Raw genomic sequence first — 20,144 nt, forward strand, 5'->3', positions numbered from 1 at the left:
GCATGCTTTCGTCCGAGCATATTCTACAAAGAAGATGCATGCTGCTTATCAGATCTCCGCCGCCGTATTTGAATAGCTCGGCCGGCAATCCATCGACCCCCGCCGCTTTGTTGTTCTTTAGACGGGCAATTGCTATTCGAAACTCTGTCAGAGAGAGAGTGAGCTGGGTAAAATTCATATCAGTACCCAATCATACACGAATATAAGGAAATGAGTTGATCCGCTAGAACTCAGACAAGAATGCAGTCCCCTTTGCTTCAAGGATTAAGCAATGAACTCTACAGGTTCACCTCAGATCTTGGAACACTAAGAACGCAGTACATACCAGGCCAGATGCACCTTTTTCAATCAACCGACCAACCAATCCACAGCCGAAAGGTGTAAAACAACCCTCATTTAATCACTTTCAATCACCACTGCGTATAAATTCAATGTTACGAGTTAAATTCGAATATTTATTTTTCCTATTATCAAAAGTCAATCAGTTTATTTTATGAATTTTTTCGCTGTAGGCTAGCATACCGCACCGTTTATTAGCTCATATGAGATGGCGACAAAATTGAAAAGTCCAAACACAACAACCCACCTGACGGCACAAACCACAGCAAGGTACAAAGGCACACGTTCCTCAACCACTTTCGGCGCATACACCGCACGGTCCATCAACTCAACATCGAGCAGCATCAGCTCGTGCAGCAGTCGACGCAGTTGCGACAACAACAATGGCAGTAAGACCAGCAAAAGTTGCACCAACACGAACAACAGCAATGCCTTTGGCGACAGGCGTTTCAACACACACGCCGCGGTCAACGGACGCACCTCACTCTTCCGTTCGTTCATTACATCGGGACCGCGTGTACGCCAAGCAAAACCGCAATCCAATGACTTCGCCTACGATCTCTCCAAAGATGAATCGAAATTCATGGGCATATTTAAGGGACCCATGAAGACAGTGCCGGACAACGAGCGTGAGCTGCTGAAGAGTGGTCAACGCGGTGCCTACCTAGCGTTGCGCTATGAGCATTCGCCAGATCGCAAATACAACTATCCGGAGGCGACTAGCTGGCGCATTGGCTGGTTTCATAACCAATTGACACGGCAAGGTGTTGCTATTTAACGGTTTTATATTAGCTTGGAGAGTTGCCGACATTTAAGTTCTGTAAATGTGCGCTAAAATGTTTCACTAAATTCAGGTCGATGGGCCTGTTAGTATTTCAAAATCAATCCTTTGATGAACTGAGCCGATCCGTTGTGTTCTTGAAACCGTCGACGAATTGACCTTGAAATGCTGCTCAGCTCATCGACCCAAATTATTTATGTATGTGTAATTGTTTCGTGAGTTATGGTCTTCTCATACTAAATTCATAATTTTACTGTTACCAAGCCAATAAATTATGCGAAATTAGAGGTTAAGAAATACCGAGGAAGTTGAAATTATTTGTGGTAGAAGCAAACAGGACAAATGCTGAAGAGCAGACTGGATATTAGTGTGACGGTTGAAATGCTGATTTGTTTAGGTTAGATGCTATAGCTGATCAGAAAGATGAGGTTCATAATTGGACGACTAAAGACCGTTTTTTATGAAATCAGAAAATTCCGACAAAGCAAGACAAAGTACGATGAACCCACCGAAAATAAGTTTTTTCCGTAAATTCTCCTTAATTTTAGAAAGTATTTTAGCCTTGATCCCTAGTCAAGTGGGAATTGTTAAAGTAATTCTAGCACGTCTTCTTCCAAGCAACCTTACCGTCGGAGTTCCGATTGGGAAATGGACTGTTAAACGTGTTATGACGGGGTCTCGTGCTGCCTTGAAAGGCTAACCTTGTTAAGTAACAAGAGCTCACTGCACCTTTTACGAGTTACTTCGAACCAGAAGGATCTTACAACTGCACAGATCTTAGTATCTAACAAGGTTCGCCAAGCTTACGCCAATATCAAGCGAAAACGGTCGTCGTGGAATCGCCGTGATCCGATGCAAACGGTGACTAAGCCAAGATTGGCGGTAAAAAAGATGGGATTGACAGAAAATCATCTGATATGAGCTGCTCTCCTCTCAACAATTGGACTGTCTGTGGAAAGCTATTACCCAGAAACGGACAGCTTAAGCCAATAATAGAAAAATTGTGTTCTATCAGGACAATATCAGGCCATACATATTGTTGGTGAGTTCTCCGAAGCTGCTAGGGATTAGTTGGGAAGTTCTCATGCATCCACCTTATAGTACGTGCCAAGCACAAAGTCATTGCTACATGTTCCGATCTCTGGCGAATGATTTTGCTGGTGAAAAATTCGACTCAAAAGGAGCTTTGTGAAAATCTACTGTGCCCGTTTAATGTCCATACGGACGAGTCTTCGAGATGTACAATATCTTTTACGAATTAAATTAACATATTTATAAAAAAAAGTCCAAAATAGATTAATGTATTTTGCCAATAGAGCGGAAATTTACAAATTATGCCAAGGTATTCACATGGCGAAAAATAATATTTTTTTATATTACTCAAATTCTATCCTCTGCTTTTGCCTCTTAATCCTTCTTTCCTTCCAATTCGGCTTGAATTTCGGCAAAAGTTTTTCCCTTCGTCTCCAGTACGCAGAAGTAAATATAAACACCGCCCACAGCCGAAATAATAGCGAAAATCGCAAAGCACGCACCGCCACCAATAGACTCATTTAGAATTGGGAACACTTGAGTGACAATAAAAGCGCACAGCCAATTAGTGGTGGCCGATATCGAACCGGCAATACCCTTGACATCCTCGGTAAAGACCTCAGCCATGAACACCCATGGTACCGGACCGAAGCCGACGGAAAACATTAAGATATATATGCAAATGCTGAGCAGTGGCAACCAACCCAAGTCTTCCACAGACTTTTCATCCTTCTCTTTCATAAAGAAGTATATCGATAAGCCGGCGATGGAGATCACTTGAAAAACGGATGATAGTAATAAGAGCGGTATGCGACCATATCTGTCGATAATGAACAGCGAAACAACTGTGGCTGCCACCAACATCACGCCTATAATCATTGTGCTATAACGTGGCTCCAAACCGCCGGCCGTAGACTTGAAAATGCTTGAAGAATAGAAGATTACCGCATTGATACCGGAAAACTGTTGTAGTATCATCAGTGATATGGATAGGCCTAAAGCTTTGAGCGTGACTTTGCGGCATAATGCCTTACCCAAATTCTCGGAATTCTCTTTGAGTTTAGCATTGTCGGCCTTCATTTCGTTAAACTCGGCGCTGAAGTCGTAGTCTTTGCCACGCAACCATTCCATTGATTTCTGTGCTGCTTCCATACGATCTTTCTTTATTAAGAAAATCGGTGAATCTGGACAAAATATAAATATGACAGCGAAAACGAGTGGCGGTATGCTACAAATGATACTAAACGTGAAGGCTTTTGTGAAGCCACCAAAGACGAATGCAAACAAAACACCATTGGTGATGAGCAGCTGGAAGAAGCTGCCGATAATGCCGCGTACCTCCTTCTGTGAAATCGCCGTACAATACATGGGTGCACAAACGCAGAAGGAACCGCCCGCCATGCCGGTCAAAAAGCGTGCTGCGTATATCATCATTTGATTTTGCGCAAATATCAACAGCGCCCAGCCGATCTCGAACAGTATAACCATAAGCATCATAGTCCATTTCGGTCCGATGGTCGTTATGAGCACACCAACGGGGAAGCAGACAAAAGCTGCACCCAAAGTCATTAGGGAGCCAGTCCAGGCGTATTCCTTGGTGGAAAAGGTTATGCCGTAATCATTCTCACTGGTAAATTCGTCTTGCACCGGCGAGGACCAACCTATTGTCGCACCACATGCAAGTGCACCACCAGCCGATGCCAAGCCGGCAAAGTATTGGCGATAAACTTTGGCCATTCTTTCCCGTATTTATAACAAAATATATAGGTTTTCGTAGTCAATTATAAGGACGTTTAAATATGTAGTAAATGTATTTGAGCAAAAATTGCAGTTTTGAAAAAAAAATCTGAGAAAATTTTCTGAAGTGACTGGAGAATGAATAGTGGCTTGACGTAACATTACATTTAACCCGTTAAAAAACGGTTAAAGTATTCTAAACTTGAAATTATATTAACGGTACATGACAATTATGGAAAAAGAGATTACGAGCATTAAGTACCGTTACTTTTTTCTTGGCGCATTTGACAGCAGAAAAAAATCGGTTGGAAGTGTTATCGTGACGTCATTAAGAAAAAAATTTTAAATATCCCAATTATTCTACGTAGTTGGCAATGCCGTCGGCTGCGAAAATTTCCCAAAATAGTTGTTCTGCCTCCATAAACAGCTGATCAATCTTAACTATTTTCTATTGCTTTGTAATTTTTGTGTAAATTTTGCTCGTTACTATTTTGATTGTTTAAGAAAAGTGCAAAAATGGGTAGCTGGCAATTAGAAGTTTTTAAAATGACTTTGTATATGGCCTTTCCTGTGGCCATGTTTCACATCTTCAATCAACCGGCTTACTTTGAGGAATGGGTGACCAAGACAAGGCGTGAGCTATATCCACCAGAAAGCTTAGGTCACCGGGAAGAGATTCAAAAGGCCATAAGAGATGTGCGTGAGAAAAGAGATAAAGAAATGATGAAAGCATTAGAGGATATAGAAAAGCGTGGAAAATAATTGTTTACTACAAAATAATAATTGTTGCCACAAAAGAAGTGTGCTACGCTAGAATATTATATAAGGTTATTTTTGTTTTTTGTAAGTTGCATTATTTACCTTTAAAGAACGCTTAAACATTTGCTATTGAAATATAATGGAAATAATATTTAATTATAAAAATGATTTTTATTTAGTACTTATTCATGAATAACTTGAATAATAATGATCTAAAGTTATGTATACAAATATATTTCCTCGCAGCATTAAATTATATTCTTAAGATGCCATTGCCAAACAATTGACAGAGACCTGGCATACATTTTACGGATTTGAACTGGTATACGTCTTCTTGGAAGTAAAAATAAGTTTATTTTTTTTAATATGTACATAAATCTTAATCTATTTTTTTTACATTTTTACTTAATTCAACCTAAATATGCAAATAATATTATATAGGTAAAGAAATTGTAGATTTGAAACAAAAGATATTTAAAAATGCGTTTTAGAAACTTTACTTAAGTTGCTTGTGTGCAATGGAAGTGCACACGCATATATATTTCAGATTTAATCAAAGAAAAATAATGTAACTGCCTAATGGATTCTAGCCATTGTTAATATTCGTTGCTTTTACTGATATTCGTACTTTTTCACTCTCTTCTAGTTCAATGTACTTTTCCAGTATTTGAAACATTTCGACTTGTGCTTTAATTTTGTGACGACGGGACAATTGCTTTAAGTACACGGCTATTGATTTACCGAAAAGATCATCTTCCGTTTCCGGAACTGTCATATTTGAATACACATTGGTGTCTAACTGGTTTTGAAAATTTGGTTGTTGAGGTCTTGCTTGTGAGTTAGCATATAAATTACGCGTTTGTTTATATTGAGTTGCTTGCAATGCAGCAGCTGGGGTTGTCTTTATCACCACTTGCTGTTGTAATTGATTTTTGGAAAGCGTGTGTATTGCACGGTTTGTATTTTGAGGCTGCGCAGCTGTTGATATAGTCGGTGCAATCATTTGTTTTGAGTTAACTTCGATACTGGTGTGATTAAGTGAATGTTGTTTTGCGTTTGTTTCAGTAATAGGCGTTTCTACACACTCCTCATAAACATCTTCACCTGCGTCCACTAAGCAAATTTATTATTAGCCAAAAGCAATAGTAAAAGGAAATTACCATCAACAAATTCAGGATAATCCGATTCCATGGTGTTTTCATCAATTTTGCCATCGTAATTTTCGGATTGTTCATCATAGTTTTCTAAACTGTAGTCCTCTTCTTCGTCGTTTTTATGCATATTTTGCCCATCTTTGTTTACCTTTTGTTCTTCAGTACTTTGATATTCATATTCAACATATCCATTGCGTCGACGATTTCTTAGATAAAAACAAATTATAAAATATAAAAAAATTGTGTTAACTATATAGCAAATCTTAGCAACCTTCGCTTTCGCACAAATTTGCGTAGGAAATCCATTTGGCGGAAAAAAGGACTATTACCATACTCATTCTTCTCCGGATGCAAACGGAGTTGTTTTAGCTCACGTGAATACCGATCGCGCAGGCAAGTCCAACGTCGTCTTGCCTCTGTTGCTGTCATCCCTATCATGGCACCAACAACCTCCCACTCTTGCTCTTTACGATAGGCGAGACGGAAATCTAGGTTTCTTGGATCGTACAGTGATGGTGTCATTTTCACGCGTTCAATTAATGCCATGTCCGAGTCTTCCAATGCTCGATGGCCAGTCATGCTCAATAAATAATAGTGTCACCGTGTTGTAGTTAAAATATACTTTTCTGCAAATTACACACAATTTATTATTTATTTTACGCATATATGTATATACTATATGGCAGTTGTTTGTTTATCATTTTCTTTAATTTGTTGACAATTTTTACGTTGCACCGTATTAACAATGGTTGCGTGAGAAATTTCGCTAAAATCATAAAGTTATGTTGACGTCACATAATTGTTAGCGTTAGCGATTTCTGCGTTGGATGTCGCTGTTAACGATACGTAAAGTAGATTTTTTTTATTTTTTTAAGTCTATATGTTGAGTGCAGCGTTTGTTTTTTTTAATATATCCTTTATTCTTGTTTTCTACAATTGGATTTTATTCCTAAATTATATTAATTATATATTGTCATATAAAATCCAAATCATAATAATCATAGTTATAATTAAGTAGCCAATTATGTATAAGCCCTTATATTAATTATTAGTCGACAACACTTGTATATACCTAAACTTGTCGATAAATAAATAAAAGATTTTTAACAACCCAAATATATGTACTTTACATGCATTTTCTATCTCTACACATATTGAAAAATAAAATTTATAATGCTATATATTCTTAAAATGCATCCCTGAAATTTTTTCATAGCGCGTCACCTACAGTCAAATAAATATTAGCAAATGTCAAAACGGTCGTTAAAAGAAAATTAAAGAATCGCCATTTTGCTTTTCAGTTTCCCTGAAATTGTGTGTGTGTAATTTAGCCGAAATTTTAGCCGCACAAAAAATTTAACGCGAATTTGTTGAAAATAATTCACAAATTATTAAAGTTTTAAAGGAAACTGGGTGAGAAACGTGTGCTAGGCATTAAGTTGTTTAGTTTATTAGTGCAAAGAGTGTTATGAAGTGAGTGCAATTCTTCGAGGAAGTAACCAAGAAAAAATTTGGCAGTGGCTCATCGGTGTATCGAGCTCGTGCGAAATGGAAAACGTCGTCGCCTTTAATAATGAGGTAAGTAGCGCAGGAAAATATAAAAAAGTGTTTTGAGAACTTTTGGCGTAACTTTAAAAGTGGAAAAATTGTAGTTTTGTAAAACAATAAATTGAAAAAGATTGTTGGCGCACAAAGTTGAGTTCCTAAATTTGCGACACTGAGGTAGTGAAGATAATGTGAACCTATATAGCGCACAATTTTTTTTTATGAATTTGTAATAATATACATATATAGTGAATCCTAATGCACTATTATGCTATCAAGCATGTAAAAAACGAATTTAAGTCAACGTTAATTGTTACGCTATTGTTCGCAGCCACTGAATATTCCGCCAATTGTCATAAAACTACTTCCATTCCATTACTCCCTTGAAAAACAAAAAAGGCAGCGTGGTTGTCACTCAAATGTAACACACAGAACTCGAACTTCTAAAATTTTTATGCTGGCCTATGAAGTTAATTTAGTATTTTCCTTTAATCTACTTTTCTCATTCTATAAATTGTATCAATTAAAAGTATATGAAAAAATTTCGTTTAATTTTCACGTTGCATAAAAATATTTGAGTTCCTTTTTGTTAAACTTTTTTCAATATAATTATATTCATATAATGAATTATCATACAGCCATATACTGCCGAAAATTAAAAAAAAAATCTTAAATTATTGTATAATTACTTCCAGTTGCAAAATTTTATTCACTTTTATAAACCCAAACCTGTTGTAAGCTTTTTAGTTTTATAATTGCAGATATTCGTAAATACATAATAAATCAAAATATATTATCGCTTTCATTACAAAACTATATATATGTATAACTTAATTAATTTTTCAATTATTACAGCTTTCTAGCCTCTATGATCAGAAACCGCCTATTTCCAAGGCCAAAATGGCCGCCATCACTAAATCGGCGATGCGCGCCATCAAATTCTATAAGCACGTCGTTCAGAGTGTTGAGAAGTTCATACTCAAATGTAAACCCGAATATAAAGTTCCCGGACTTTATGTCATTGATTCAATTGTTCGCCAGTCACGTCATCAATTTGGTCCCGAAAAGGACGTATTCGCGCCACGCTTCGCACGTAACATTAAGGAAACATTTGCGAATCTTTTTCGCTGCGCCCCGGATGATAAAAGCCGCATTATACGAGTGCTTAACCTATGGCAAAAGAACAATGTCTTTGCCCCCGAAGTTATACAGCCAATTTTTGATTTAGCCGATCCAAATCATCCAATTTACCAATTGCCACCGAGCGGTGGTACTGGTGGACCAAACATGACTGGAAGTAATTTAAACGATATTGCATCGGGTGGTGCAAATGGCCTAAATCTATCGTCTACCTCTATGGATATTAGTATGAATGCAACGGGTTCCAACGATGATAAGCATGGCGGCATGCCAGAAATTACGGTAAGTTTTACAATTACAAAACCTTAATGAAGTTATTAGAAGCCCAAATTCACAATTTTGTTAAACTGTGATTTTATCTTTCTGTACATGCATACTAACCAACTGCCTAAACATATCAATCAAATTTTTACAAACCAAACAAAAAATAAATAAACAATGCACTATATAGACAATGTGTCATGAAAAAGCGCAAAATATGCTTGATAACAGTACATTGCGTCAGTTGGAACATATGCAACAATATCTCAAGCGTCATAACGCATCAGCAACAACAACTTGTTCCACAAAGGCTTCACGCGAAATGCGAGAATCGCGCGATTTACGGGAAATACGGGAAATACGTGAAACTCGAGAACTACGCGAAACACGAGAAATGCGTGAGCCGCGTGAATTGCGCGAAATGCGTGAGCCGCGCGATTTGCGTGATTCCCGACCAGATAGAGATGCACACGAATATGCTCGGCTAATTGATAGCGGAGCTGGTGGCGGTAGTGGGCGAAGTGCAAGTAACGTTGGAAATGTTGGCGCTGGTGGCAGTGGAATCTCCAGTAGTGGCAATAAATCCCAACATACTGAATCCTATATAAAATATACAAAAAGCAGTCATGATGTTATACTGGACGACAACGATGGTCTAGATAACAACTCGCCGCAGCATTCATCCAAACTAATCGATGTAAATTTTCATTTGTCTACCACTAGACTGTTAATTAGATTTCAAAATTTTCACACAACGGACAATATTTTCTTATTTATTTTATTAGTTGTACTCAACAGTTGAAAATTTTAGATTATACGTGAACAAAAAATATTATTTTCACATAATTTCTTTAAAAGTAGTTTTCCGTTTAAAACTCACTTTTTGATTTTCAAAAAATGTTAATTTTACATATTTTTAATAGTTTTACAACTTTGGCTCTTTTATATTTTTTTCTAATGAAATTTACACACACATGCCATTTACTGCAGTTGAAACCACATTTGATTTGATATTGCTTTGGTAGCCTTAAACATTTATTTATTTTCTTAATATATGTATTTTTTACTTATCATAATTAGTGTGCCTAAAATTAATTAATCATATATACTTTTTTAGAACAATAACTTGCAACAACTACTTAACGATCCAAATGTCTTGCTGCAACTACAAACGTTGCAAAATTTCCAAAAAATGAAACAACAAGAGGAACAGCAATACAAAATAAACGAAATGCGTATGCAAGAGAAAGAATTTGAGAAACATTTACAAAATGTTTTGAAGGTACTGTCATATTAAATACTTTTGCTTTAATATAATTTATTTGCTGTTTTTATTTTTAATTTTTTCAATTCTCTTTACAATTTAGACGCAAGCTGGTGGGCATGGCGTATCCGCTGAGTCAAGTGAGTTCAACAAAGAAGTGGAGTTCGTATCGGTGGAACAAAAAATTGAGGTATATATTTTTACATAAATAATTTTAAGTTATTGTAATGTTTTAGATGTTTTATTTAATTTTCAACTTTACAATAACTCTCATTTGACACAATAAAACGCAGTTTTTTATGCAAAAAAAAAGTTTATGAAACAATTTTTAAATTATTAGAAAAAAGTATTACAATTTAATTCGTTTAGAAAATTATTCTGATTAAAAAATTTCAATGCATATAAAAAATATTGTTTAAAAAAAACTTTAAATCATTTCAAAAAAAATTTAACCATGAAATTTGTTTGTAATTTATTCTAAATTAATTTGTTAAATTTCATTAAATTGCATAAAACACTACGTTTTACTTGTGCTGACGTGCGGTTGTTTAAATTTAAATTGAAAATAATAACTAAACTCGACGAGATCACTGAGCGATTAATCAGCACCAATACCTGATGTTGTTATACCCAAGCAAAAAATGAGACTTTAAATGTGTCACCTATGCAACTTGCAAACATATCATATTTTAATTCAAAATTTAATGAACGCTAACCGTCCAAATAAGCTGTACTCTTAATTATCCCCAAAAAAACTTGAAAATGTAAACTAAAACTGAATTGGACAGGGCGGGCAGCACTACCAAAACATCTGATACTTTAAAAGATTTAGCACAATTTCTTAGTCTATTATATTAATATATGCTAAATAGTGTAGCGATGAAAGACACACTGATTTTAACCACTAATTTGAAATTTTGAAAAACATATATTTTGTGGCTTAACGCATAAACACACGACCCATACGAACGGTTGAAAAAAAAAAAACAATTTTTTCCAATAAAAGAAGCAGCTATAGCATGCAAACTTCGTAAATATTTGTAATTGGCAAACAAAAAAGTAATATTTTTGATTAAAAGTCCAAAAAATTAAAAAAAATACATCTACTTTTATATACATATAAAATATAAATTCGAATTGAATTGACTTTGACTCCGTTTGGCGTCGGAATTTTCATCCAACGGCTTATGCGCATGCGTATAAGCGTTGAAAAGGTAAGATTTAAAACTGATGAAATTCTGCCGGACTTGGTGTGAGACGTATAACAACGTTTGCGTAGCGATTGCTGGTAAGTTAACTCTACACAATTTTTTGTTTAACTTTAAATTTAGAAAAGTTATAGAATCAATAATAATTAATAGATCAATCGAAATGTAAACGAAATATTTAAGCGTTTAAAAGTAAAAAAACCAAAAACGAAGTAATGTGAAATTTGCTCAAAATAACTACGTCAAACAAATATAAAAACGTTAAAGCGTAAGCGTGTAAAATGTACACGAATAAATTGAAACACACGTCAACACGACTCTATGCCACGCCCTACAGCCAAACCTAAGGGGCTCGCTTATTGAAGTAACAGTTTTCTTATATAAACTATTTATTTCAACTGCGTAAGAACGTACATGTCATCCACCACAAAAACATAACCACAAACCACACAAGTTAACATCCTCATAAAAAACAAAAAAAAAACTCCCTGAATCATAACATATAACTAAATAATACATCCATTAAACAATACCCCAAACCAACCAACTAATGTATTCGTTTCCCAACAATTTTTCCTCTTCACCTCTTTCCCCTAAATTCTTCTCCTTACGCTACCTTCCCCCTCCTCTCGCCACTTTTATACTCATTTTAGTTTTCTTTTCGTTTTTTTTTACGAAAATATATATCTTGACTTTGCGCTCCTACTTCCACATCATAGGTTATCAATTTGGATGGCAACGATTCACGCAGCCCGTCACCAACACACGATCGTGATCGCTACAAGTCTTCTCGTCGCCGCAGCAGCCGTAGCCGCAGTCGTTCTCGGTCCCGCGATCGTGGTCGTCGTCGGCGTTCTCGTTCCCGTTCGCGCAGCCGTTCACCACGTGGTTCATATCGACGTCGCTCATCGCGTGATCGGGATCGTGATCGCAGCGAACGCAGCGTAAGGGATAAGGAGAAGGAGCGTGAACACGAGCGTGAGCGTCGCAGGAAAGGTTTGCCGGATATCAGGAAGGAGCATTTAAGTGGTAAATTTAAAATTATTATTACATATTTAAAAATCTGTCTGCGTCTGGAATCACATTTATCTCTTCTTCTTTTCTTTCAGTAGCAATTTTTTTATTTTTAGCTTTTTGCGTTAATGTTGCGCCTCTTAGCCATAGAATGCAGTCAAGTCATAAAAACACTTAGTAACTGTTCGTTACACGAAATTCAATCGATTTCAATTGATAAGATTGCTCTTGATTTTTGTTCGGATATGTCCGCATATTCAACGGTATTAAAAGTTCAAGCTTACTCAAAATCGTTCATATGCAACTAAAGAGACATAATTTAATATTTTGAGTCCCGTTTCAAGATTCCAAAAATATTTTGGTACTGTAAGTTTTCTGCTTTTATCCGCAAAGCCGTTTTTCCACCTTTTCTCAAAAATCACATTTCCAACCACTGCATTCTGGCTAAATTTTGTTTATTAACTAAATTTGATTCAACTATTTTGTTTTTGTAAAGACCAACGTTCTGAAAAGCCAATACCATAGAACTGAGTAAGGTTTTCGAATCTGTAGATCTTCAAATGGCTCGGCAGAGACATAAACCAACCAACACGAACGCCCTGAAAGCCAATACGAAAGAACTAATCAAGATTTTCTTCCTCAACAGCAACTGCTCAAGATTTTCGGTTCTATAAGATCTTCAATTGGCTACGCAGAGACATTTTAAATAACCTCAAATTTTCAACATAACTATCTGTGCCCTCGCGTTGTACTCATAATCGAAATTGCTTTCTAACAGTTACTAATGATTTGGTTTTTTCCTTTCAGCTCTTTTTGGCATCTCTATTGTTGGCTGACGTGTGTTTTGTGTGTTTAAAGAAAACAAAATTTAAACGACTAGTGTTATATTGACTTCCTGACTTGAAGTGTTTTGTGTATGTTTTGAGCAAATTTCACAAATCGACGTTTAAAAAGTTTATAATAATCAAAATAATGATTAAAAGCAAAATAGTGAAATATCGTACAGCTTTTCTCAGAGAAAAAGTGAAAAATTATGTTTATAAAACATAAAATTAATATTTATTGTAGCGAAATAAGTTAACAGTGATGAGGCGATTGCTATATTTATCGATAACTATCAATATCGGTGAATGATTTATAACCTTTCACATTTATATTTAGTTGCTGGTCATTTTTATCATTTAAGATAAGATACAGTCAAAATAATAATTCGAATAGTAGATTAGAGAATTAATGAAAAATAAGAAAAAAAAATATTAATTCCGCAGCTAAAATACCCTTCACAAATACACAAGATTCCAAAAATAACCCATGCAAGGGCTGGATTTCGGTCGATATGTTGTACATCCATCCATTCCAAATTCGTTGAGATTTCTTATCAAATAAAGAAATTTTCCATACGCGAACTTGATTTTGTTAGATCAGTTCGTATGGCAGTTATATGCTATAGTGGTCCGATCTAAATAATTCCTTCGGTGATTGTATCGTTGTCCATCCATCCTTGCCAACTTTCGTGAAGATATCTTATCAAATAAAAAAAAGTTTTCCATATAATTACATGATTTTGAACGTAGTTTGAATAGTTTGTATGGCAGCTATAGACTATAGTGATCCGTTATAAACGATTCCGACAAAATCGCAGCTCACTGGAGAGTAGAGGACATGTACACAATTTCAGATTCTTACCTCAAAAACCGAGGGACTAATTCTCATATATACAGTCACTTTGCGCATGTCCTTCTGGGTGTTGCAAACTTTGTGGCAAACTTAATATACCCTGTTCAGGATATGCAAATATTAGCCATAAATTTATTAAATTTTCGTCAAGCTTCATATTAACGGTACACGCCTTGTTATGCAAGCAATTGAGAATCCTATAGCCTACAAATGGATAATAGTAAAAATTGATGGTAAAATTTTCTCTCAGCCGTAAACACCGAATAATCCATAGATCTTCTCCAAAATATGTTTAATGCATTTTGAGTAAAACATATCTATAAAATAGCTAGAGTATATCTAAACAACTATAACTAGCCATTTTAAACATAAAATATTTAAGATTTAAATTTTTTTTGTTGGAATATTTCCTTAAGTAAAGGACACCCACAAAAATGCAAACGCACGTCAGCAACAATAACTTTTTCGATTTATTTTTCGTATTTAATTACATTTTAGTGATAAACTATAAAAATGTTTGTTACTTCACTTGCTTACTTCTTGGTTTTCTTCTTGCATTTTTTCATCATTCTAGTTTGTAGTACCACACTTTGGGTGGGACATCTCTCAAAATTGGTTTATCAAGAGGAATTATCCGACACTTTCGGCGCCTATGGCGATATCGTGAGCATTGATTTGATTGTGCCGCGCGGTTGTGCATTTATAGTGATGCATAGGCGTCAGGATGCGCACAAGGCTATGCAAAATCTGAAGAATCACAAGCTACAAGGACGCGCAATCACCATCTCATGGGCCGCGGGTAAGGGCGTCAAAAGCAAAGAATGGAAAGATTTTTGGGATCTAGAATTAGGTGTGACCTACATACCTTGGACTAAATTAGATGGCGATACAGATTTTGATGCATTAGAAGAGGGTGGCATGTTCGATGAAGATTCCATGCCCGGCTGGGTAAAGGATAAAATTAATCACATGAAGAGTCTGAAAGAAAAAGTTTCAGACAATGCCGCCAATATACCACCCAGCGCACCACCAGGTCCAAATGCGGGAAATACTGGTTTATTATTTGGCATCGATACTACACAACCACCACCGGGGCCACCACCTACCAGTGGTCCACCCCCAAAAATGCCTATGGTAGCAGTTCAATTCCCAATGGCTCCTCCAATGGGTGGACCGCCACGCATGCTAGGTCCCATGGGACCGATGCCTTTATCTGGCATACCTATGCCACCGAATATGGTGCCCGGCATGCCGCCGCCACACCCGATGATGATGCAAACTGGAATAATGCCGCCAGCTTTTCCACCTATACCCGGACAGGTGGCTGGTGGTAGTGGTCCACCACCGGGCATGGGACCACCAATGGGAATGCCACCACCTGGTCAGTATCCACCACCAGCGGCAATGTCATCCGGAGTACCCCCGCCAGCCGTCGGCAACGCATCATCCAGCGACGATCAAATGGATATCGAAATGGATGAGGAAGATGGTCCCAGTTCTGCCAATATACCAGCACCAGTTAATGCGCCAGCAATGAATTTCAATCAGCCACCACCAATGTTTGGCGGACCAAGTGGTGGTCCCGGTGCCGAAACTGGCGCAGGCGATATCTTTAATCGTGACCGAAATCGCGAACGTAGCGGAGCTGGTGGTAACAGTCGTTGGGGTGGACGAAGTGGCGCCAATGACGAAGTAGATTTAATTGAAGCTGCAAAAAGATGGCGTGAAAACGGTGGTCAGGCGAACTTCAATGAAGCAGCCGGTATGGGTGGACCACCCAATTTTAACGATGGTGCCATGGGAGGTCCACCGAATTTCAACGAGGGTGGTATGACCGGTGCACCACCTAATTTCAATGAAGGTGGCATGATTGGTGGACCACCTAATTTCAATGAAGGTGGTAGAGGCGGCCGTGGTGTTGGACCTATGAATATGCCCCCGCATGATATGAACAATCCACAACATCGTCCTGATTTTATGAATGGTAATTGCATGGGGAAAAATTGAAAAATAGGAAATCGATAATTGAATTTAAAAATTTGTAATTTCAGACTTTGATGGTCGTGGGGGACCACGCGGCGGTGGCCCACGCGGTGGCGGCAATCATAATGGCGATTTCTATCCCAATATGCAGAATCGCTTCAATCAACCCACAAGTCTCATGCAGATGCGTATACCACCACCGAACGCGTTCAATCAGCGCATGGGTGGACCCGGTGGTGGACCAATGTTTATGCGTGGCGGACACGGAGGACCAGGAGGCGGTCCTGGACAAGGACAAGGGCCGGGGAGACAAGGTTTGTATACGGATACCATTGAAACAACGAAATCTTACAAAAAAGGTGAAATTTTTATTAAAAAACTAAAATGTTTGCAGGTTTCTTTAATCCACGCAATCCATTTGATCGTGACATGCCTGGTCGTGGCGGTAGAGGCGGTCGTGGAGGCCGTGGTGGTGGGCGCGGCGGTATCGGTGGTCATGGTGCGCCAGGTAACTGGAGCGATGAAGAGGGCGAGGATGGCAACGCATTCAAGCGACGTGGTGGTGCTGGAGCCAGTGGGTCCGCTGGCGGTGGTGGCAATCGTTTTCGCGATCGTGATGCACCCGAAGATTGGCATGGACGCGGCGGTCCTGGTGGCAACCGAAGAGGCACTACCGGCGGCAGTCGAGACCGTTCCGAACGCGGTGATCACCGTGACAACGAACGAGGTGACCGTGAGCGTGGTGGCAGCAACCGACGTAGCTCGCGCGATACAGCACGCGACGTCACAAAATCAAGTGCTAAACCTGAAGATACTGAAGATGATTGGGATCTAGAGTTAGAGGAATACAAACCAGATGGCAACTCGACAGCAACGGTTAAAACAACGTCATCATTAGAAAACTCCACAACAGCAAATAATGCCGAAAGCAGTAGAACAGCGAAAGACAAAGAGCAAAATGTAGAGAACGCTGCCAAGAAGCATAGCGAAGACATGCAAAAAACCGAACCCACTATCAAGGCGGCGAATGAGCCAGTAGTGCCGGAGACAAAAGAAGAAAAATTACCAGTACAGCCAGAGCAACAAAAGGAGCTAAGTGAGAAACCCGTATTCCAACCAGCAAAGGTAACCCCTGAACCGACAAAACCAGAACCGCCTACGTCAGCAGTTGAAACTGTAACGGCACCTACCACAGCTGCAGCGCAAGAAGCAACAGCTGCCGCCGACATACCGCCACCAGCCGCAACGGCAGAGGAAAAGCCAAGTGAATAAACAGAACTTTGAAGAAGTTATGATTTGCGAGAATAGAGCGCCAACTCAACTCACATACATATTAAATATTAGCAAAGCAATTTATAATTTTTATTTGATTAAACATAAATCTATAAAAAGTTACCTAAGAATAGACAAAAACAACATTTTGCTTAATTTGTAAAATATCGTGTGTAAAGTGATTAATATTATTATACTTTCCACTACTTTGAAGCTTGTGCATCAATCGAGTCAAGTTAAAAGAGATTAACATTTTTAAATTTAATGTTTGACAAGGACACACGCTAGGGAATTATTTGAGTTGTAAGAGATACGCATATAAACGCAAATTGCATACATGAGATTCCCCAGTGGAAAGCAAATCTAATGCGATAGAGGCAAACAAGCAACAGCTAATATGTGTTAAAAATATTTTACTATTTTATTTTACTGATAGTATTCTTAAAAGAAGCGAGCAGAGCAGCAATTTATCACAAATCCAACTAAGAAGACACACTTAATATTCCATATGTACTATAGCCAAGTTAATACAATTTAATGACATTTTATTTTTAACTGTGCAGACTTCCACATGCTGGCAATACTGTTAATTGTGTTTAACATAGAACATTTGCAGTGCTACAAAGCTTGGCTTACAAAGCAACCACTTTTTGCGTCAAAAACAACATTAAAAGTTATATGAAGGGATTAAATTGCCGAGCGTATCATGTTCGTAATGGTTGTCCCAAAGTTGAGCCAACAATCAAACAAATCACTAACGATTGAAGTGATTTGTTATTGAAATTCATAAGAATGGTTTTTTTTTTGTTTTGAACGTCATTCAAAAGTCAAATACATAAATGCATACAAGAATATGAATCAAATTTAAGATTTAGTATATAACCTATTTAGATTACAGCAAATTATCGTATATGTATATGTAATACGAATATCATTTGAAGAAATAAATATGCAAATTGAAATGCTTGCTTTCGTGTCATTTGGTAGTGAAAAGTGAGAAAAAAAAGTAAACTTCAGCTACACCGCAGCTGGAATACCCACCTAAAATGAAAAAGTTGCCAATCAGGGAGTTTGTTTTGATTGGTGAACATGTATGGCAGCTATATGGTATATTTTTTAATCTGAATAATTTCTTCAGCGTTGAATTCCACAAGAATCCGTGCCAAATTTGGTGCAGATATCTTGTCAAATAAAGCTTTCATACAGGGCAAGTTCATATGGCAGCTGTATACTATAGTGGTTCGCTATCGGCGGTTTCGACAATTGAGCAGCCTTTCGAGGAGAAAAGGACGTGTGCAAAATTTCTGATTTTCAGGTTATAATAATATGGCAAGGAATAACAAACTTGTATATTTAAATATACATTTTTTTGCACAAATATCAATTGAATGCAGTTTATAAATTAACATATTACAAATATAGCCATGGTGTTTCATATAACGGTATTTGTAAAAATAACAATGAGGAAACAGACCAAAAAATTTTTCACAAGCGAGACGTGAAAATATATGACAATCTAAATCGAAACCACTGGATTTTAAACAATTTATGCACACATTGGTTCAAATATAGTTAAATAGAACATTACCAGCAGTAAAATAATTTGTGTGACACGAAATATTTATAAATCAACACAATGTATGAGTGCACTTTTCTATTGTTGACAAAAATTTAATGGTATTTATGGTATGATTACATTCGTATTTTAGTTTCATATATTTTAGTTTGCTGCCAAAATTACAACAAACATTTACATTTTTTAAAAATTCCTTGAAAACATATAATATATTTTTAATCTATAATTATATTGTCAAGTTAATAACTTAACAAAAATCCTCATTGATTATATCTGTATTAACCGCTAAGCCACGTTCCTTCAACGCTTTCGATATAAGTCGATGTTTCTCTTGCCTTTGTTCTTGTTCTCTACGTTGTGCATCCAGGATTTCATCGACTGATATCTCTTTCAGCGGCAATTTGGATTCTTTTTCGCGATCCTAAATATACCAAATAATTAGCGTTACGACATTTTTTTTATTTTTGTAACTTACAATTTCTCCCAGCAACACAACATTTTCTCCACGTATGATAAAAACTCCGCGCGGTATATCGCCGTATTCATTGCCTACATGAATACGTTCGATTGTTCGGTGCAGCACTAAATTCGCAAATTGATCCACGGAACGCAAGTAACCAATGAGTGTGCGTCCATCACGCAGCAATACCATCAGCTTTTCTATAAAATGGAAATAAGACTGGTTATTGGTATTATAAATTTGTAAACTTCATTTGGCCGGCACCAGCTAAACTTACTGTCCACCTCTTCGAGTAGATGCGCTGTACCGGCAAGAGGGTTTAGATCATCCATTTTCTTATAATGCGTGTATAGGTTTTATTACTTCTTTTCTTAATATTTTCAACACATAATTAATTAATTCTTCAACACATTTAATATAATGGGTTAAAAAAACTAAATAAAATGTTTACAGAATAGCAGATTGCGGCTGACAGGTAGTATGCCTTATTAACGTCACTTTGTTTTTTATTGTCGTTTGAGGGAAGTGTTGAAAGTCAAACAAATAACACTGGACTACACTTCAACTTTTGTATTGCATGAGAGAATAAAATGTAAACAACTTTTAACGTAACAGCATTAAATGACGTTTCAACTTTCGTAAGAGATATAATTCTATGAGTTGTAGAGATATGTATAACTCAATGAGTCATGTGTATCAACATTTCAGGCTTAATTACTTTTGTTTGCCATCCTAAAAATCAAACAGAAACCTTCAATAATTTCCTCGTTCTTACGTTATTACGTTATTTTAATGTGACGTAAGCTCATGAAATATATAAAATAATGTAATATTATATCCTTAAGACAACCTTAAGACAAATGTATTCAGCACCCCTTAAAGGTGAGCAGATTAATAAGGGGGGCATATTAATAGCTTTTATCCTGATATATATATACGAAT

General features: G+C 37.0%; 6 protein-coding genes across 8 annotated transcripts; 3 read left to right on the forward strand and 3 right to left on the reverse strand.

Moving 5' to 3' along the window:
- The first annotated feature begins 477 nt into the window (after window positions 1-477).
- Window positions 478-1,378, forward strand: LOC120772282. Its single transcript, XM_040100793.1, has one exon. The coding sequence runs from the start codon at window positions 548-550 to the stop codon at window positions 1,115-1,117; it is 570 nt and encodes a 189-aa protein (XP_039956727.1). The 5' UTR covers window positions 478-547; the 3' UTR covers window positions 1,118-1,378.
- Window positions 1,379-2,444: 1,066 nt separating this feature from the next.
- On the reverse strand, window positions 2,445-3,937 carry LOC120771925 (facilitated trehalose transporter Tret1-like). Its single transcript, XM_040100218.1, has one exon. It carries the CDS (start codon window positions 3,887-3,889, stop codon window positions 2,528-2,530), a length of 1,362 nt encoding a protein of 453 aa, XP_039956152.1. The 5' UTR covers window positions 3,890-3,937; the 3' UTR covers window positions 2,445-2,527.
- A 368-nt stretch (window positions 3,938-4,305) lies between these two features.
- Window positions 4,306-4,813, forward strand: LOC120772133 (protein PET100 homolog, mitochondrial). The gene has a single exon (XM_040100551.1). The coding sequence runs from the start codon at window positions 4,406-4,408 to the stop codon at window positions 4,649-4,651; it is 246 nt and encodes an 81-aa protein (XP_039956485.1). The 5' UTR covers window positions 4,306-4,405; the 3' UTR covers window positions 4,652-4,813.
- A 335-nt stretch (window positions 4,814-5,148) lies between these two features.
- On the reverse strand, window positions 5,149-6,583 carry LOC120772132. 2 transcript variants are annotated; one of them, XM_040100550.1, is made up of 3 exons: window positions 6,074-6,583; window positions 5,809-6,008; window positions 5,149-5,752 (listed from the first exon to the last, which is right to left on the reverse strand). In XM_040100550.1, the coding sequence occupies exons 1-3, from the start codon at window positions 6,379-6,381 to the stop codon at window positions 5,235-5,237; spliced, it is 1,026 nt and encodes a 341-aa protein (XP_039956484.1). In that variant the 5' UTR covers window positions 6,382-6,583; the 3' UTR covers window positions 5,149-5,234. The 2 variants fall into 2 exon arrangements, with proteins under 2 accessions (XP_039956484.1, XP_039956482.1); XM_040100548.1 differs by having other exon boundaries at window positions 5,149-5,761.
- A 529-nt stretch (window positions 6,584-7,112) lies between these two features.
- Window positions 7,113-18,130, forward strand: LOC120770213 (SR-related and CTD-associated factor 4). Of its 2 annotated transcripts, XM_040097481.1 has the most exons (9): window positions 7,351-7,380; window positions 8,203-8,769; window positions 8,939-9,445; window positions 9,866-10,030; window positions 10,116-10,202; window positions 11,940-12,249; window positions 14,486-15,895; window positions 15,963-16,208; window positions 16,289-18,130. In XM_040097481.1, exons 1-9 carry the CDS (start codon window positions 7,351-7,353, stop codon window positions 17,164-17,166), a joined length of 4,200 nt encoding a protein of 1,399 aa, XP_039953415.1. In that variant the 3' UTR covers window positions 17,167-18,130. The 2 variants fall into 2 exon arrangements, with proteins under 2 accessions (XP_039953416.1, XP_039953415.1); XM_040097482.1 differs by lacking the exon at window positions 8,939-9,445 and having other exon boundaries at window positions 7,113-7,380.
- Window positions 18,131-18,811: 681 nt separating this feature from the next.
- LOC120770214 (U6 snRNA-associated Sm-like protein LSm1) lies at window positions 18,812-19,701 on the reverse strand. Its single transcript, XM_040097483.1, has 3 exons — window positions 19,480-19,701; window positions 19,218-19,402; window positions 18,812-19,163 (listed from the first exon to the last, which is right to left on the reverse strand). Exons 1-3 carry the CDS (start codon window positions 19,532-19,534, stop codon window positions 18,990-18,992), a joined length of 414 nt encoding a protein of 137 aa, XP_039953417.1. The 5' UTR covers window positions 19,535-19,701; the 3' UTR covers window positions 18,812-18,989.
- Between the last annotated feature and the right edge of the window lie 443 nt (window positions 19,702-20,144).

The sequence above is a fragment of the Bactrocera tryoni genome, chromosome 3, assembly GCF_016617805.1.
Source record: "Bactrocera tryoni isolate S06 chromosome 3, CSIRO_BtryS06_freeze2, whole genome shotgun sequence".
Classification (NCBI taxonomy): domain Eukaryota; kingdom Metazoa; phylum Arthropoda; class Insecta; order Diptera; family Tephritidae; genus Bactrocera; species Bactrocera tryoni.

Coding starts and splice junctions, on each gene's coding strand:
- LOC120770213 (XM_040097481.1), top strand. CDS start 7,351: ATGGAAAACGTCGTCGCCTTTAATAATGAG. Junction 8,770..8,938: donor GCGGCATGCCAGAAATTACG/GTAAGTTTTACA, acceptor TGCACTATATAG/ACAATGTGTCATGAAAAAGC. Junction 12,250..14,485: donor CAGGAAGGAGCATTTAAGTG/GTAAATTTAAAA, acceptor TCATCATTCTAG/TTTGTAGTACCACACTTTGG.
- LOC120771925 (XM_040100218.1), bottom strand. CDS start 3,889: ATGGCCAAAGTTTATCGCCAATACTTTGCCGGCTTGGCATCGGCTGGT.
- LOC120772282 (XM_040100793.1), top strand. CDS start 548: ATGGCGACAAAATTGAAAAGTCCAAACACAACAACCCACCTGACGGCA.
- LOC120770214 (XM_040097483.1), bottom strand. CDS start 19,534: ATGGATGATCTAAACCCTCTTGCCGGTACAGCGCATCTACTCGAAGAG. Junction 19,403..19,479: donor TCTACTCGAAGAGGTGGACA/GTAAGTTTAGCT, acceptor TCCATTTTATAG/AAAAGCTGATGGTATTGCTG. Junction 19,164..19,217: donor TTGTGTTGCTGGGAGAAATT/GTAAGTTACAAA, acceptor TGGTATATTTAG/GATCGCGAAAAAGAATCCAA.
- LOC120772133 (XM_040100551.1), top strand. CDS start 4,406: ATGGGTAGCTGGCAATTAGAAGTTTTTAAAATGACTTTGTATATGGCC.
- LOC120772132 (XM_040100548.1), bottom strand. CDS start 6,381: ATGACTGGCCATCGAGCATTGGAAGACTCGGACATGGCATTAATTGAA. Junction 6,009..6,073: donor AAATTTGTGCGAAAGCGAAG/GTTGCTAAGATT, acceptor TTTTTATCTAAG/AAATCGTCGACGCAATGGAT. Junction 5,762..5,808: donor TTATCCTGAATTTGTTGATG/GTAATTTCCTTT, acceptor AAATTTGCTTAG/TGGACGCAGGTGAAGATGTT.